We start from the raw sequence: 17565 nt of genomic DNA on the forward strand, positions 1-17565 counted from the left end.
TCACTTTCACACCTGAATCGATTTTCCACACAACTTGCAATTCTTTGTTTTGTAGACAGGCATATGCATGTTGTTCAATTTTATTGAAAGGGGATTTCTAGTTACAAATTGGGCATCTTCAAAATAATTCGCTAACAGGAGTTGTCCAATTAAAAAAAATAGAAATTTCTGGCAACTCATTGTTTCAACTGCTGGATGGTACATTTAGTTTCTTCATTATTACCTTCCTGCTATTTATCTTCTTCATTACAGAAATCATTGTAATCATCATCATCGCTAATGTCCTACCGTGATTGTTCTTTTAATGCAGCTGCCATGGCATTAAGTTCATAATTTTGTTTCAGAGTTCTAGTACAGATATACAGATCCAATCTAGAATATGGCCTCCACAGTTCTTTTTTGTAATTTGCCACAGTAAGTGGAGTATCTGTGCCTGGGGTAATAATGACCTCTTTTTAGTCAGGATACAACAATACGTAGTCCTCAAGTGAACAGAATAACTGATCATGGTTAACATGCTTTTTTACTGCCAAGTCAAGGACTGATGGCAGAAGCATATTTTTAAACAAAAGGTTACTGTTTGGACACTTCCTTTGGCTAATTCGGATGAAACAAGTTAAATTGCCGCAGTAAGTTTCAAATTAGTTTTAAGATAGTTGTGGAATGGACGAGCAATGTGATGTTGCGTATTCTATTCTCGAAGTTCTAACAAAGAACAACAGAGAGATGAAATCTGTTATTTTTAAAGGCTGATCAACAAGTTCATCCAAATTTTGGACTGCATCCTTTTTTGTGTTGTTTTTCTTAATCGTATTTTTCTTCCTAGGAAACAAACCAGTGGTTCCTGTGCCAGTGAACTATGATACTTCGGATTGTCCGTCTGCATGTGCCACACATTGTGATGAATCGTGTCCTGTCTCATGTTGCACAACAGTTCGAGCACCGCCTGTGTTTATACAATCTGCCCCACCGGCTTCTCCCCCTCCACCACCACCACCTGCTCCTCCTATTCCTCCCCCTCCTCCTCCTCCTCCTCCTCCTCCAATTCCATCACCACCGCCACCGCCATCATACCCAACCTACTCGACATCATGTAATCCTTCCTGTTATTCATCATGCACACCACCTTGCCCTTTGTCCTGTTGTAAAAAGAGTAAAACCCATCCTTCTGCAAAGGCAGCTCCTGTTCTTTCCATCCAGGACATGTGTCCACCCATATGTGCTTCTGACTGTTTGTCGTTTTGTCCCGAGATGTGTTGCACCAAAGATAGCATTTCAGAATCATCAATGGAATCTTCGGAGTCTTCTTCAAAATCACCACCACCACCACCACCACCACCACAACCACCACCACCACCACCACCACCACCACCACCACCACCACCACCACCACCACCACCTTCACCACCACCTTCACCACCACCACCCTCTCCTCCAATTTCAGCAACTCCTGAACAGTCCTTTAACGAACCTCATTCACCCACGCTGAGATCATTCGGTCCAACTGATAGTATGTATATGCAAAATGCTAACTATCAACCAAGAGGAGCTGTTTCAGATGTGACATCCATTCACAATACACAGGCAGTGCTACCGGTCCGCAGTTCACCCCAGGTATTACCCGTACCCTTACCTGTCTCCCAATATGCCAAAGGAGGTTCAGCGTCACCATTTGCGAGGTCAGTAAAACCAAAACTTACCAGACCGAGACATTACACCGGTAAATGCAAGCCAATATGCTTTGCTAGATGTTCTGCAGATTGTCCACTCGCATGCTGCGGTGTGAGGCGTAAAAGGTCAGAAATATTTTCACCATAATACCTGACATAATCGGTTGAAAATGTAAAAAAAGTGATACAGATCTGATCGTGTCGAGAACATGTAAACACCAACAATAAAGGAAATCTGCTTAAAACGCTGGTATACTGCTTATGAAAGTAACACATGACTGCTTGAGAAAAAAGTGCACCCTCCTAAAAAAAATACTGATTGATAAGTTTTAGATCAATTTAATTCATGAGACTTTCATATTATTTGATAATAGAATCTGTCTAAAATGAACACCATTGAAGAAAGAATGTATATACAGATTTCCGTTTTTTAGAGATTTTTCTAAAAACTAATTAATCCGTCTTAAGCGTTTGTGTTTGTGATATAGAGGGTTCCGCGTTAGACAGATTCTACTGTATATTCTGTTCCAACAGATGCTTTCAGGAGAAAGTATTTGATGCGGTATTATACAACAATAGAGAACAAAAGACATGCTAAATTAAACGCTTTTCGTATCCCACAATAAACAAATATACGAAAAAACAATTTGTTTGGATAAGTTTAATCAACCAGTCGTGTCGCAATTTTGTTGACTAAACTATTTCATATAATACAAGTAAACTTCCTCTAAAATAAAAGCCCTTTCAAAAATCCATTTGTTGATTTTTGTTACTTAAAGCTTACCTTCCGCGAAAAAAATTAATTTTATATAAAGAGCTTGAAAAGCTGTCTAGGTATTTGTATATTTTTATACATTTTGGTTAGTTCTTACAATTCTTAACCTAGTAGTGCCACTAATTATGCATAACGTCATGAACTAGCTCTGAGTGAGGTGTTGTATTTGCTTTTTGGTCATTCAGTTTGGTGTTTTGAACATCTTACATAAACTTTAATTTTTTTTACCACAGTTATGCTCGGTAACAGCAATTACATGTTTGGCGGTAGTTCATGATGTAATAATTTTGCATAATTAGCAAAACTGTAAAGACCTACATCATAAAACTCAATAAAGTTTCTTTAAAAAAAAAAAAAAAATCCTAGACAACTTTCTTATTACACTTTATACGAGGTAAACTTGTTTTTTGCGGAAGGTAAAACGACGTGAAATTTGGTGGAAAAATTTCAGTGAAATAATATATTACAAATAAGTTATGTTACATAAAATAATTTTTTATTGTATATATATCAGATATTTAGTTTTTCATAATTATAATGGAATATAAGAAATTGTCAATTTTTCTGATTTAACTTTTGCTTTCATTGCAAAAAGAAGGGCTTGTGTACCCCATGTATTTTGTGTCCTGTTTAGAGGAATAATGTCAGCAAGACAGCTAGATAATATTATCAACATTATTGTGAAACCAATTCAATTTATCCTATATTATAATACGCTTGTGTGAGTAACTATGTGACGGTGCTAAAATCACGAGTCACTTTCTTATGGCTCATACAATGTGTTCCCAAAGCGTGGCGTTACGCTAAAGTGTACCAAGTTAAAAAAAGTGTCACACGGGGTTTATTTGTTGTTTGTTTTATAACCCTTACGGGGTCGTTATGGATAAAATAATTTAATTTTACCCCTGGTTTACCATGTGCGCGCCGTATTTCACGGAAACAAGTTGTTTGTCAAAACTGAGACCAAGAAGGTTGTCTCTTTTTCAAATTAATTCTGCAAAAAGTTATTACAAACAAGGCATGTCAATGCTTACTCATCACAAAGTTAGCTTAAAGCTCTTTTTTTATGTTTTCCATCTTTGTGTTCTTGGATCGAGGTTGCTTCCTTCTATAAAGAAACTATCGCTTTCGAATATGAATAATTCGAATCTGAAATGTAAAAACAAAACTGTTGTTGTCGAGTATAAAAAGTTATTGTTGTTGTCAGAAATATTTTTTAAGAAGAAGAAAAATGTACGATGATATTCGAATATGAATAATTCGAATCTGAAATGTAAAAACAAAACTGTTGTTGTCGAGTATAAAAAGTTATTGTTGTTGTCAGAAATATTTTTTAAGAAGAAGAAAAATGTACGATGATATAACGTCACAAAGAGAACTGATTGGAAATGTATCAGACAATTGTATACATTTGTTCTCTTTGGGATGAAGCGAAGTATAGTAAGCGAAGTAAAAAACTGATTGAATATTTATTCAGAGAAGGCTAGCTAGCGACCTACTGAGAAAGCCAAAGAAAACAGGTGTGTTGTTTGAAGTATTTGTATAAGTATAAAAATGAATTTACATAGGTGTGCAGTTGACCCTGGTTTTAGGGAGCATGTTTTTAGCGAATTTCTCATTATATCGAACAAAATGTCTCGGTCCCTTGATTTTCGCTAACAAAGCTCTCATAAAATATCTCTATTTAACGAACTCGCTTTTAACGAATTCCTCATTATATCGAACAAAAATATCTTAACACAACGCCTGATTTACCCTCGAAATAGCGAATAAGCCCGGGGCAAATCGATCAACATTCTGGTCAACATTCTGGTCAACATTTTGAGCAACATGTTGATAAGATTTGCTATACCTTTGTCAACATTCTCGTCAACATTGTGAGCAACTACATTGTACTGAAGCGTGGCCATTTATTGTCCTTTTTAAAAAAATGGCGGAAAGGAAAGCTTCAGCATGTTTATTGCTGGTATTGGGTGATAGATGCCCATCTCTTCTTTTATTTCAGAGAGAACCTTTTCCTTGACATCTGTTTTTGAGTAGCTTCGATCTGAAATGTCCCAGAGACAGTGTTTTTCTTCCTATAGGTCAATCAGCTTCTCCACTAATTCATCGTTCCATTTAAATTTTTGTTTACCAGCAATGGCAGGATTAGCTGAAACAGTGACCGCCATTTTTAAAATGGATATATCTCTATGCTTTGATTTTACTTTCATGCAAGTCGTCTATACACTCGAACAAAAACATTCAAATGCGTGCTAGAACATTTGAATTTGCAATTTAAATGATTTGAAAATACTGAAAAATGTTGCCAGATTTGTTAATGGCTATAGCATATCGTAGCAACATACAAAACTCGTCAACAATGTTGATCAACATTTATAAAAAAGTTAATAAATGTTGATCAACATTTTTAGAGATTTTTTTTTTCTTCGTCAACATGTTGATACCCATAGCAAATCGAGTCATCATGTTCATCAACAAATGTTGACAGGTAATGTTGCTCAAAAAGTTGACTAGATTTGCACGGCCCATAGTACCACATTTTAGAATTTGAATGCTTCGAGTCACCAAAATCGAATCAGCGGCATTCGAAATTCAATCTTTGAATTTTATTCAATTGTTTGTTTACATATTTTTTGTTTAAAAAATGTCGGCTGCTAACAGAAAGAGGGTGAGCCTCGGTAAAAAATATAAGGCTATCAAAGAAATTGAATCCGGTATTAAGCCATCTAAAGTTGCCGAAAAGTATGACGTTCCTAGAAATACACTATCGACATGGCTTAAAAAAATATGAGATCAAAAATGCTTTCAAGTCCGGTAAAGTTAGCTCGAAAAGGAAGAATATGAGAATCCGGAAGAATGATGATTTAGAGAAAGCACTATTTACTTGGTTTAAAAAAATGCGAGCAAACAACTGACCAGTCAATGGGACAGTTGTTAAGGAGAAAGTAATAGGCTATGCAAAGGAATTCCAAATTGAGGAATTTAAGGCTTCAAATGGATGGTTTGAAAGATGGAAAACAAGATTTAATGTGTCTTTCAAAGCTATTGCCGGAGAAGAAAAATCTGTAACACCTGAGATGACCAGTTCATGGTTGGAAACTTACTTGCCTACAATCTTGTCAAGATACGATCTAAAAGACATTTATAACGCAGACGAATTTAGGCTTTTTTATCAACCACTTCCAACCAAGACAATGGAGTTTAAAGCAGAAATATGTACTGGAGGCAAGAATTGATTTATTTCGTTTTTTCTCCTATACTTCTTTTTTAAGAATATCTAAACACAATGTATAGCCAGTGATTACTAACTCGCACGGTACTTGCATCCCTTCTCCATCTCCAAAATTGACAGGTTTTTCTTTGATAATAACTTCACAAGAACTGCATTCATTCTTTCAGAAGTAGGAAAAAAGTTTTGCAAATTTCCACTCTTTCCCTTCTTTAAGTGGCCAATTACCAGGTCTTTCTCTTATCACTGCCACCGCGAATTTATCGGTTTTGTTTTCTGGTTCTCTTCTTGTCTTGAGCACATCACCAAACTCTGGTTTCCAAATGCCTTTGTACTCGTGATATCCCTTTACATGACTGGTCAGTCTATATTCTTCCAACTTTATTATTGGAAGCTCATTTTGCACACAAATAATTAAAATTATTTTCTGTTCATTCATTTTAAAGAAACTATTGCCAGTGTTCCTTTGTCAGTTTAAACCGTATTTATGCTTTGAAATAAAATTCTGTGTTGCTGAAATACTGTTCGAATTCCAATTCTTTTAGGCAAGAAAAAGGCACTAGAGGGTTTTCTTTTAACGTAAACTATTTTTGTATTTTGTAGGAAAATCAAGTAAAGTACGACTCACTGGTCTTGCTGCTTCGAATGCATTGGGAGGAAAACTTCCCATGTTTGTTATCGGAAAAAGTGCTAACCTCGTTGCTTTAAGCACATCAAATCATTGCCATGTAAGTACACTAATCAAGCAAAAAGTTGGATGGATAGTCATATTTTCACACGCTGGCTTACAGAACTGGACAGAAAAATGATCGAAGAAGAAAGGAAAATTGCAATAATAGTTGATAATTGTCCTGCGCACCCTCATGTCGAGGGACTCCAGGCACTAGAGTTGATTTCCTTCCTCCTAATACAACCTCTAAATTACAGCCAATGGACCAGGGAGTGATTAGATCGTTAAAGGCGAAATATAGGTGCGCTGTTATTAAGTTATACATCAATCGCATTGAAAGTGGTCAAGAATTACCAAAGATAAGCATTTTAGATGCAAGCATGGAACCGAGTTACCAAGGATACAGTCCAAAATTGTTTTAAACGTGGTGGAATTTCCAAGTATGCCTAAGCAGATGCAATAGAAGAAATAGATGATCCGTTTAAATCACTCCAATCCGATTAGGATGAGCTGCGATTACTTGACCAATCATTGGTTCCTGATGAAGCAACTGCCGAACATTATACTGACACCGATGAAAATCTAGTTGTACCAGAGTCTGTACTGATTGACGACATAGAAATTTTAGGTCAGTACAGGGAAACCCCAAACGTAGATGACGATACTAACGATACTAACGATGATCTGAAATATACGTAGCTATGGAATTACTTCAGGAATGCAGTCTTTTTGAGGAGGAAGAGGTAGCATTCAATATGAGAAGGCATCTGGAGCAGTTCAATCTAGTATGCGATAAATGTCAAGAATCGAAAAAGCAACAAACAACCATTGAAAATTTCTTTCATAGACTTTGATTCTCTATGTAACTGTTTATGTAACTCTTTATGATTATTAAACTAAGCAATACTAAAAAATCGTGAATTTATCAGATTTAAACCCATTTATGAAAAGTTCGCTTTAACGAAAAAAATCATGTGATGTTGGTTTTGCTGTTGAAATATGATTTGCAACACTTTCTTTGGAAGCAATGTTTGCAGCAGGTCTTGGTTTTTGAGTGTAGGGAAGTGTAGTTGAAAGGGAAGGGGAATATATACAATATTTAAATTGAAAGATTAGTGTGATATATGTACATTATAACTATGTTTTACCTGGTTGCAGGCAAAGTTGTTTGTGGTAAATTGAGGTGTGGTATCGAACCAGGTAACATTCTTTTCCTCTTTTCATCTATAGCAAAAGAAGTCATCTAGAATTGGTTCCTAGTAAGTTTAATTTACTTTGAACAATTTGTTGCTCAGAAAAATGTTTTTCACAAATTTAAGGGTGCAATTTTCAATTTGTGTCTTTAAAAGATTGTCCACCACTGCATCTTTTGCTTGTGATAACAGCTACACGTTTTTCCCTCCAAGAGAATCTATATACGTCATTTCCTTTGGGTAATCGTACAATTTTTACGTCTGGAACTCGAGCAGCCATATATAGAACAATTTGCCCCAAGAACAACATTGCATTCAATCTCAACGTTTAAAGTATAGCACAGTAATGACCCAGCCGGCACAAAGAGCTCTAAAAGACGTCTTTTAGACATCTTCCGCATTTCTAAAAGACGTAATGTCAACAAACGAATGTTGAATTTTGCCGCTAAAAAGTTTTATTTCGTACACGCTAAAATAGACTGGGTATGAGGAAATTCTGGAACACAACCTCGATACGGGGAGCGAAGCGTGCTTGCTGCAATGCCCAGACTATCTCTCTTTCTTATGACTATGGTTTAAACATCGGGTACGCGTAACCGGCCCCTAAGAAATATCAATCATGGAATTGAGGTAAAAAAAAACACTCACCACGTCTGCGCGATTTTATCTAAGATTTATTCAAACCTAATGCGACCTAACCTAAGATTCTCCACACACCTCCCTATATTAATACTAGCTGTATTCTGTCTGTCTGCAAAAACAGACGTCGTGTTACTGAAACTGACTCCACCGTACATTTATTGAATTCACTTTTCTTGCTTAATTGGGACCTAATAAAGATTTGGGTTGCTCTTAGTGTCAAATTTTTCTCACAAAAAATTTAGTTTAAATCTTTATTATCACATTCAAAACAGTTTTTGAGTTGCAAAAATACTTTTGTGAATTCAAGCGTTAAGAATGCATCATACAGAACACGAGTTTAAAAACACGCCAAGCGCATGGGCAACATGAGGCTAAAATAACTGAGACCGTCTTTCACTGATAATGTTTGCGGACTGTATTGCTGTAAGTAATTTTTGTATGCCGTTGTAAATACAATACAATACAATACTTTTAAATCTGTTTATTTCAAGTTTTTGAGAATTTTGAGATTATTACACAGGTTTCATAAATGAGAAATTAGCATAGTTTATAGCATGACTGCGTACTAAAATTGCGTGCTACGTTTTCAAAACATGTTTAATGAGGGAAAACGTTTTAATCTCTGCCTTATTAGGCATGTATTTTGAACATTATCAAATACCTGCCACAAAAACTTTTCATTGAAAAGATATTTAAACAAATTTTTTAAATGTTTATTGCTTATGGACGGATTGCTTGTAAACACTTGAATTTCGTCACTAGAATTAGAACCTTCTTAAGAATCTACTAACAAACTCCTGACTCCTTTGATTCTAAGTGATCTGTGATTCCTGCTAACATGTACCATGCATGTACTAAACACTTCACGTATAATTGTTTCTTGTTTTTCGCTGTATCTTACTGTATTATAAGTATTTATTTATTTACTTTTATCTATAGACGTTCTTCACAGTGCTCGTTATTTTCCCACAAACTTATGTGTTTCACAGAGGGAGACTTTCCAATTGGCTAAAAGGATCGAATAATACAGCAATAGCATGTCAGGATGAACCAATCAACATCATATGTAACGATTACGAAGGCATTCGGGTGAGCGATGCGTTCTGGGGACGTGATAATAAAATAGATTGCCAAGTTGACGATCCTTTGTCATCGCAAAGTGACAAAGAAATGTGTTCTCCGTTTGATCATGATTATGCATACAGAAAAGTCTCTGAAGTGTGTCAAGGTTATCAAGAATGTTCACTAGTGGGTTCATCTTTGTACTTTGATACAGAGCTCTGTCCACACGTCAAAAAATACGCACGCATTAAATACGAATGCAGAGAAATGAGTGGTATGCGCAGATCAATGGTCTTAAAACGTTTTAAACACAAAAAAACAGTTTCTTGAGGACAGATTTGACGCGGTTGGATTATCTGGATTTTAAAAACATACTTCAGTTGTTACATTGTTGTATTATCTTACGCCATCGCTAGATGGAAAAAAAGTAACTACAGAAAAGCGCCATATTTTGGAGGGTTCTTATAAGGAAATCATAGATACATTGATTAAGCGTGTGTATATGTTACTGGTTCAATAGTATTTTGACATTTTTACTTTTTCTCGGGTTTGGGGATATTAAGACTTAAGATTAGAGTACCGAACAGCACAGTACTGAACGCCTTGCCATGTAAAACAAAAATACTAAAGTTGCCGGAATGGTATAATTTTGCTGTTTACGGTGTTTTTTTTTCACTGTTTTTGAATGGAAAAATCCCATATCAATAAAATATTAATTTGAATCGTGGTTAGTCGAAGTATGGATTAATCAAGATATAAGTAATCGCACTATGGATGATCAAGGTATAGGTAATGCAGATATAGATACTGTATAAGGAAATATGGATAGGTTTATTGCATATGGTGCAAAGATGGTGTATGTAGCTACAGGGTGTGTTTTAATGTATAAGGGTGAAGTTCAAATAAATTACGGTGTACCAGTAACAATAGAACTAAAGGCCCGTTTCCACTCAGGAAAATTTTCCGCGGAAAAGAAAAATTTCCGAATTGCACATGCACAGTATATCAAAAAAGAGGTGGTTCTTTTTTTGCCGCTGAAAAAGTTGAAACAAAAATAAAAGTTGAAAATTTTCAACTTTTTTTTCTTTACGGCGGAAAAAATATTTTCAACCAATCAACTCGACTTAAATTGGACAAAAATGGTAGCTGAAATTGCTAGATGTAGAGTAAACAAACAACAAAATGGCAAACAACACTAGTAGTGATGAAACTTCAAGGGAAGACGAAATGATTTTAAGAAATAAGTTATTTGTGGAGCATGTGAAGCGACATCAGAGAATTTGTAGCATTGGACAACCAAGAACACCGCAGATACGTGTGTGATATCCTGTTCGTTCTGCTGTGATGATCCCTTAAGCACCAGCAGCTAGTGCCACAGTTACATCTTCCCTTCCATCACCTGTATCTTGTTTTCAACAACGCTTTTCTGGCGTTGTAAGTCCTGGCATTGTTTCTGGAATTGCAAGTCCTTCAGTTCCAAGTGCCCAAGAGAATGCTGATGACTCAGAACAGCAGCAAGATCTTGCTGATAAATCTACTTGTGAAGAAGAACGTGAAGAACTCTCTGTGCATAAAAGGTTAGTAAAGCTAATGCCAGAGTACTCGTGCATATGGAAAGTGTACTTGACAGAATACACAGACAAAGACAGAAAAATAAGGTCCTGGGTGGAAATTTCAAAAAGATTGGGAGACATTGATGTTAAGCTAGCTTAGCTACTAGCTACCTTTTTTGCTTAGTTTATACAAAACTAAAAAATTATTTTTCAGTTGTAGCTGTCTAGCTATACATGTACTTTCAAATTTTCACGAATTAATGATATTTCTTTAATTTTTTCGTGGGTTTTATTTTTACAAATAGTAGCTATATCTTAAGAAGTTTATTTTATTTAAGTGGAATATCTGAAAAAGGAATGGGAGAAGTTGCATGACAACTATCGGAAGTGCCTTCAACGAAGAGAGAAGATGACACGTTCAGGGGCAGGCAACAAAAAGCTGCTAATATGCAATTTTTTTGCTGAGCTGGATTTCCTGAAAGACGTTTTACTGCTTCGAAAAACTGCATCGCCCACAAAAACATATGGGAAATTCTCTAGAGTTCCACGAAGTATTCTTGCATTAGGAATGCCCAACGTTTGATCGTTTATTGCCGTTCCAAGGTCACTATTTAAAAACACTTCTCCATCGCTATTCCGTCCTGACTGACCTACGTCCACTAGCGTAAATTCGTAAGTGGCATTACAGCTAACAGAACTATGCTGTGATGCTTTTTATAATTAAAAAAAGTAGAGCCAGATGATGCAGGTACTTGCATCATAACGTGTTTACCATCAATTGCATCTACGCAGTTTGGAAAGTTCCATAATTCTTCAAACTTTTGGGATATTTTATTCCACTCTTCACTCGTTGTAGGACATTTCAAGTAGCCTTCTCTCAATAACATTGTCCAAAGAGCTTCGCACGTTTCTGCAACTATGCGAGTAATTAATGTCGAACTTACGCGATAACTACATGCAATGGATACTTGAGAATCACCAGTCACTAGATAGCGCAATGTTAAACAAAGTCTTTCTGACGGACTAATTGCCTCCCTGGGCAATGAACATTTTGTAATAATTGGAGCAAACAGTGACAACGAATGCTCAAACCGGGTTGGTGACATGCGAAATTGTTTAAAAAAACACTCATGGTCAAACAATTTCATTTCTTGAATGACCACATGATATTCACCTTTAAAAGTACGTTCGGAAAATATTTTACGAACCCAACATCGCTTGCTTTGCCTTGCTCTAAATAATCTTCTTCGCAGCAAAATTAGTAAAAGCAAGCGTCTATTTATTGCAGCCATTTTTATTTTCGATTTCGTTTTCTGATTTTCCCGCGTTGTGGAAATGCCGGTAGAAAAAATTCCGTGGAAATTTTCCCAGTCCACGGAAAATTTCCCAGAGTGGAAACGGGCCTTAAGAAACTCATTCCATGACAATCCCACTTGTTTTATGGTATCAACATATCATCCATCACTTTTGTTGCTCTGAATGATGCACAATCGTTACTTCAAACTTTGCATCAAAAATTTAATTTATTGTTGTGTATACAGACAATGTACGTGTTATATGAATGGAAAAGGAAGAAAATGGTAACGAAAGTAGCCTTCAGGATACATTAAAACAACTAGTACTCATGTTGAAAATGCTGCCCGTAATAAAAGTATGTAAAAGTATATATTTCTTGAAAGCTAGATAATTATTTTTGCCATAAAATAGTAAACTGGGAAGATGTAAAAAATTATCGAACCCCTTTTGCGAGCACACTATTGACTACTCCACTTGAGTACTAAAACAGGGTCTTTCCGTGCTTTTCCGTTGTATTTTTTGATTTAGCCTTTTAAAATGGCCTGATGGAAGTTAGAGTGATATATAGATAGGTAAAGCCCAGAGTCTGGACGCGTAGGGTTGGTTGACCATTTACCCGAGGGCTTAAAAATTGTGTTCTTTTTTAAGAACCAATAGGAGTGCTTTGTTTTTATTTTTAACTAATAGAAATACAGTATTAACACGATCTCTGCACGGTCTGCCACAGACAAAGTAGCTATTCTTCAGGTAGCCAGAATGTCCCTGAGCTGGCCGGGCAGCTAGAGTAGGGGATGAATTAAAGTACGGTTGCACTCTTCGACGGTCAAACCCCCATTAAAAAACGCTGCTTTTAGACCCCCTAAAAAATCTGTGACGTCACAGATTTCATCATGCCTCAAATGAGTCAACAAGTCACGTGACATCATGACGGCACTCGACAAAACTGCTGACATCAACAAATCTGTTTGAGTAGGGAAATTCCATACTCAAATTGCGACGGTTGTTAGTTGAATGTACGTATAATAAATGTCAAGCAACGATAAAAAGACGCTAGATTGGTACGCAGTTTTTATACTTGTAACGTTTTTTGGAGGTGTGGGAGCTGTCCTAGCCCTCACCTCTACCGCACTTGTGATAGCTGCCCTAGCCCTCACCTCTACCGCACTTGTGATGAAAAGTGCGAAAGAAGAAGAAGAGTGCGGGAGGGTTATCAACGCTCTAGTAGAGAGAATTGACGATCTAGAAGAAATGGTGCGCAAAAACTAAAAGTCTCAAAATTGTTGCGGATACCGACAAAAACAAACGTATTGCTGGTATAATAAATGTCAAGCAACAAGACATCGCTGGATTGGTACACAAATTTTATGCTTGTAACGTTTTTTGGAAGTGTGGGATATGCCCTAGCCCTCACCTCTACCGCACTTGTGATGAAAAGTGCGAAAGAAGAAGAGTGTGAGAGTGATATCAACGCTCTAGTAGAAAGAATTAAAGAACTAGAAGAAACAAATGGACAAACTGCGACAAGAAGCTAAAGCCTTAGGTCTCAAATGGTACTCTACGTTGAAGCGAATGGACCTTATCGAAGCCATACGCAAAGTCAAGTATAAGGATGCGTCGACACAAACGGACGGGCCTTACTGCGAGCCTTGTGCTAAAATTGCATGGGAGAAAAATCTTGAACAATATTTGAGGGATCTCGCTAAAAAACAGCGACGTGTCGTACATGATGGCGACTTGCTCATAGATCAAGATACGGGAGAAGTGATCGTCTAGTATGTTGACCAACATATTCGACTCTGTAAGCGGGTGGAGACTCTAAGTATCGCTGACATACTGCGCAGATTGAAGTTTTTTCATAAGCTCCTCTTTGGCCTCCTCACGCCCCTTTGCGACAAGCTGCTGTCGCTCCCGATCATTGATGGAATCTACGATCTTTCTCGTTCGTTGTCGGACCTGCTCCTTCAGCAACATGTAGCGTTGCTTCTCCTGCATGATTAGGCTGAACTCATAATCACTAATTACACCGTTCTCCACAGCCTTTGAGATGAGGTCGACAACGGAGTTCAACTTAGTCTCTGCTAAGAGTCTGATGCCCTCATGCTTCTTTGACTTTACGTCTAGCCTCTTCCCCGCATTCCGTAAACCTGCCTGCCCTAGTCCTACAGCGATCATGATACCACCCATCGCCACAGCTAGTGGTACACCTATTCCGGACAGCATACTACCAATCCCCACACCTGAAGTTATAATACTTACAGCTAGCAATCCATGATCAGTGAATCTAACCCATGTACCATGCATCTTGAACTTTTTGGCGAGTTTGTCACGCTCTTTGATCTCACCACGCAAGTACTGTTCCACCTCCTCGATCTTCTTGAGTCTGTATACCTGACTTTCTTCAGGCTCAGGCGCACTTGGCGGCAAATTTGGGTAAAGCTTCATTATATCACTCATTTATTCTATGAGTAAATGCATCGTAATTCCGACGAACGAAACATTTTTTTCATGATGATACTCGTCCGTCAGCATGAACTCCAGTCTGTCTGTTGAGCCTTTCAAAGGAAGGTAGATTGGAGTGCCAAAACTCCATGTAAGCATGTCTCCCCATGCGTTTAACTCTTTGGTGGGAAGCAAAGCAAGAGTTTTTGATATCTTCCCATCCAGTAGGCAATCGTCGTCATCCAGCTGGGGGCAAACGAGTCTCAATCTTTGGTACACGTCAGTTTTGTAGAAGCTGTCATAGTCGCCTTTGGTAAAGTACTTTTTTGCAGGGTCGTAGGGTAGCCCCATAAGCTCCTGTAGTTTTCGATGGATTACCACAGTATACCCGTCACTAACCCTAAGCCTGCAGAGTCCATTTTTTAATACAAACAATTTGATCTTGTCCCCTGCCTGACTGTTGACGATGGTTGCCAAATCCTCTATCCTGTATAGACCGTTCATAATTTCAATTCTAGTCTCTGTCTGATCAGGCCCTGTCCTACGAATGACAAAATCATTGTCGCTGTAAAGGTTCAGCCATACGGGCCTGATACTTATCGATTTCAGGGCAATTCTCGTGTCCTGCCCTAGGTAATCGTCAAAAATCGTAGGCTTCTCTATATCCGTGACATACAGCTGTCTCATGTTTATTCTTAAAGAAAAGATGAGCATTTACTCATACAACCCGAAAGCAAAGTATGCACCCAACCATGGGAGATATTTGGAGAGACTTAAGGATCGTTCAGTGCAGAACATCGTTATTGATACTCAAGGGTCCTCGTTCATGGTGAAATTTCCAGACATCTTTGTCGACTATGAATTCTATTCTGGCACTAGCGGGCTGTGAAAGAGTGGAACAGTCACCCTTTCAGTCTCTGGTCCACTCAACTGAATTTTGCTACCTACTGTGCAACATCTGCTTGCGGTATTTCCATGCAGCATTTTACCTCCGAGTTGCCTATGGTTCGTGCCGTGTATCGATTTCACGCCTATTTCCAAATCCGTTAAATTTTATCGGAGCTTGACATTTCTCTACCGGGCTCAGTTAGATTTCGACGTCTAAACAACCCGTTCAACAAACAAAAACTCCAGCAACTGGCTCTCGAGTTTGGAGTACCTGGTAGTGAGCAGGAGTGGAGGAACGAAACCATCTTCAGTAGTTGGCAACTTCATCGCAAAGATTATCCTGGTTTAGGCCCCAGCTATCTTGACGAGGACTCGTGGAGTCGCTGGATCATTGAAAAATCCCAGGGCCTCACTCGTATTGGTATTGAACGGTTATCCCAAAGCGTGCGCTTCTATGCCTACCTAATTCTCGAAAGCCAGGCAAATGCAAGATCTGGAATCATTGGAAATCAAGGCAGCGCAATTGATGCTCAACGCCTGTACCTGACGACATTTGAGGATGTGATAATTAGACCTAGCGACACGGGTAAGGAAATTGCCGAATTTCAAAATGTGCTGAAATATGCGCGGTCCAAGGTAGATTTTAGTGTTGCTCATGGTGTCTATATGATCCCAAGTGACATGAGCCTTCATATTGGAAATGTTGTGAATTTCACAAACAAGATTTTGATTAGCAAGGATTATTTTTCAATCGGTGTTAACCCGAAGATTAATCGCCTAGCGGCCGTGTCAGCGGAAGGCCCGTCTCCGCAGGAGCACGCAAAGCAGGCTGACATTAAGCGCCGCCCTCCACAGCGCGTGATCCATGAGAAGCACAAGACTACGCTAGAGGCCGAAAAACACGATGACAACAAAGCTGCCTTAATTACAATGGGCGTATTATCGATCCTAATGTACATTTGGTTGAAGAAATATTAATGCTCCGCAGGAGCACTAATATTTACGATAGTTTGCCTCTTTTCTCAGCATATGCCACAGCAAAAGCAGCAGCGGCAGCGATTGTCATGTAGAGGTGTTTGGCTGCGTATTCAACAACTTTTGCTGCCACTTTAAGAGTGAACGAGACAACCGTGCTAATAAATCCTGGTAGCGCCACACCTGCCTTACCTGCTAAGTATTTCAAAAAATTTCCAAGCCTTTCCAGCTGTTTTTGTATAAAACCCTTCCCTGCGGCACTTCCTGCCGCTGCAGCACCCGCTCCTCCACCACCTGTAACTGCCAGTACGATGGTGGAAATCAGTAGACCAACTGCCGACACGATGCTTGCTATGGTAATCCCTTGCTCCTTGAATAAGATTCTAAGCTTTTCGGTCAGACATTCATCGCCTTCTGCGATTTTCATCAGCGTTTCCTTAATTTCTTTCAGTTGGCTCGATGGACTAGAAAAATGGTAACGTGTGCAAGCGCGTGAAAACACGTGATTTACACGTAAGGCCTTTATTAGGCGGCAAAATGCTATAATATGGCTTTTAGAGGCCTGTGCATGTAGATGACGGAGTTCTAAAACCTTGGTGCCAAGGAAAACGACTTAGGACGTTGTAGTCCATTGAGAGTGGAAGGACTAGACCAATGGTAACCGGCACAAGCACGTGGAACCACGTGATTTACGTGCTAAGCCTTTATTTGGCAACAAAAGGCCATATTACGCCTTTAGAGGCCTGTGCATGTAGTTGACGGCGTTCTTAACCCATGGATTTTGCGAAAACGACTTATGACGTTTTAGTCCATGTAGGATGGTAGAACTAGACAAATGGTAACCTGTGCAAGCGCGTGGAAACACGTGATTTAAACGTAAGGTCTTTATTAGGCGGTAAAAGGCCATATTACGGCTTTTAGACGCCTGTGCATGTAGATGACGGAGTTCTAAAACCATGGTGACAAGGAAAACGACTTAGGACGTTGTAGTCCATTGAGAGTGGAAGGACTAGACCAATGGTAACCTGCACAAGCACGTGGAACCACGTGATTTACGTGCTAAGCCTTTATTAGGCAACAAAAGGCCATATTACGTCTTTAGATTACTATGCATGTAGTTGACGGCGTTCTAAACCCGTGGCTCTGGCGAAAACGAGTTAGGACGTCGCA

At 38.4% G+C, this 17565-nt stretch overlaps 1 protein-coding gene across 5 annotated transcripts in view; it reads left to right on the forward strand.

Moving 5' to 3' along the window:
- LOC130647233 (fibropellin-1-like) overlaps positions 1–9691 on the forward strand; it is a 35072-nt gene extending 25381 nt beyond the window's left edge. For 3 of the 5 annotated variants that reach the window (XM_057453016.1, XM_057453017.1, XM_057453018.1), the window contains one exon: positions 827–3013. In XM_057453016.1, coding sequence (XP_057308999.1) covers positions 827–1818 — 992 coding nt within the window. In that variant the 3' untranslated portion in view covers positions 1819–3013. Of the gene's footprint in view, positions 1–826; positions 3014–6280; positions 8606–9121 lie in introns of those variants that run through there. The other 2 variants (XR_008982822.1, XM_057453019.1) reach the window with 2 other exon arrangements.
- Positions 9692–17565: the final 7874 nt, after the last annotated feature.

This window comes from Hydractinia symbiolongicarpus, chromosome 6, assembly GCF_029227915.1.
Source record: "Hydractinia symbiolongicarpus strain clone_291-10 chromosome 6, HSymV2.1, whole genome shotgun sequence".
In the NCBI taxonomy this organism is placed as follows: domain Eukaryota; kingdom Metazoa; phylum Cnidaria; class Hydrozoa; order Anthoathecata; family Hydractiniidae; genus Hydractinia; species Hydractinia symbiolongicarpus.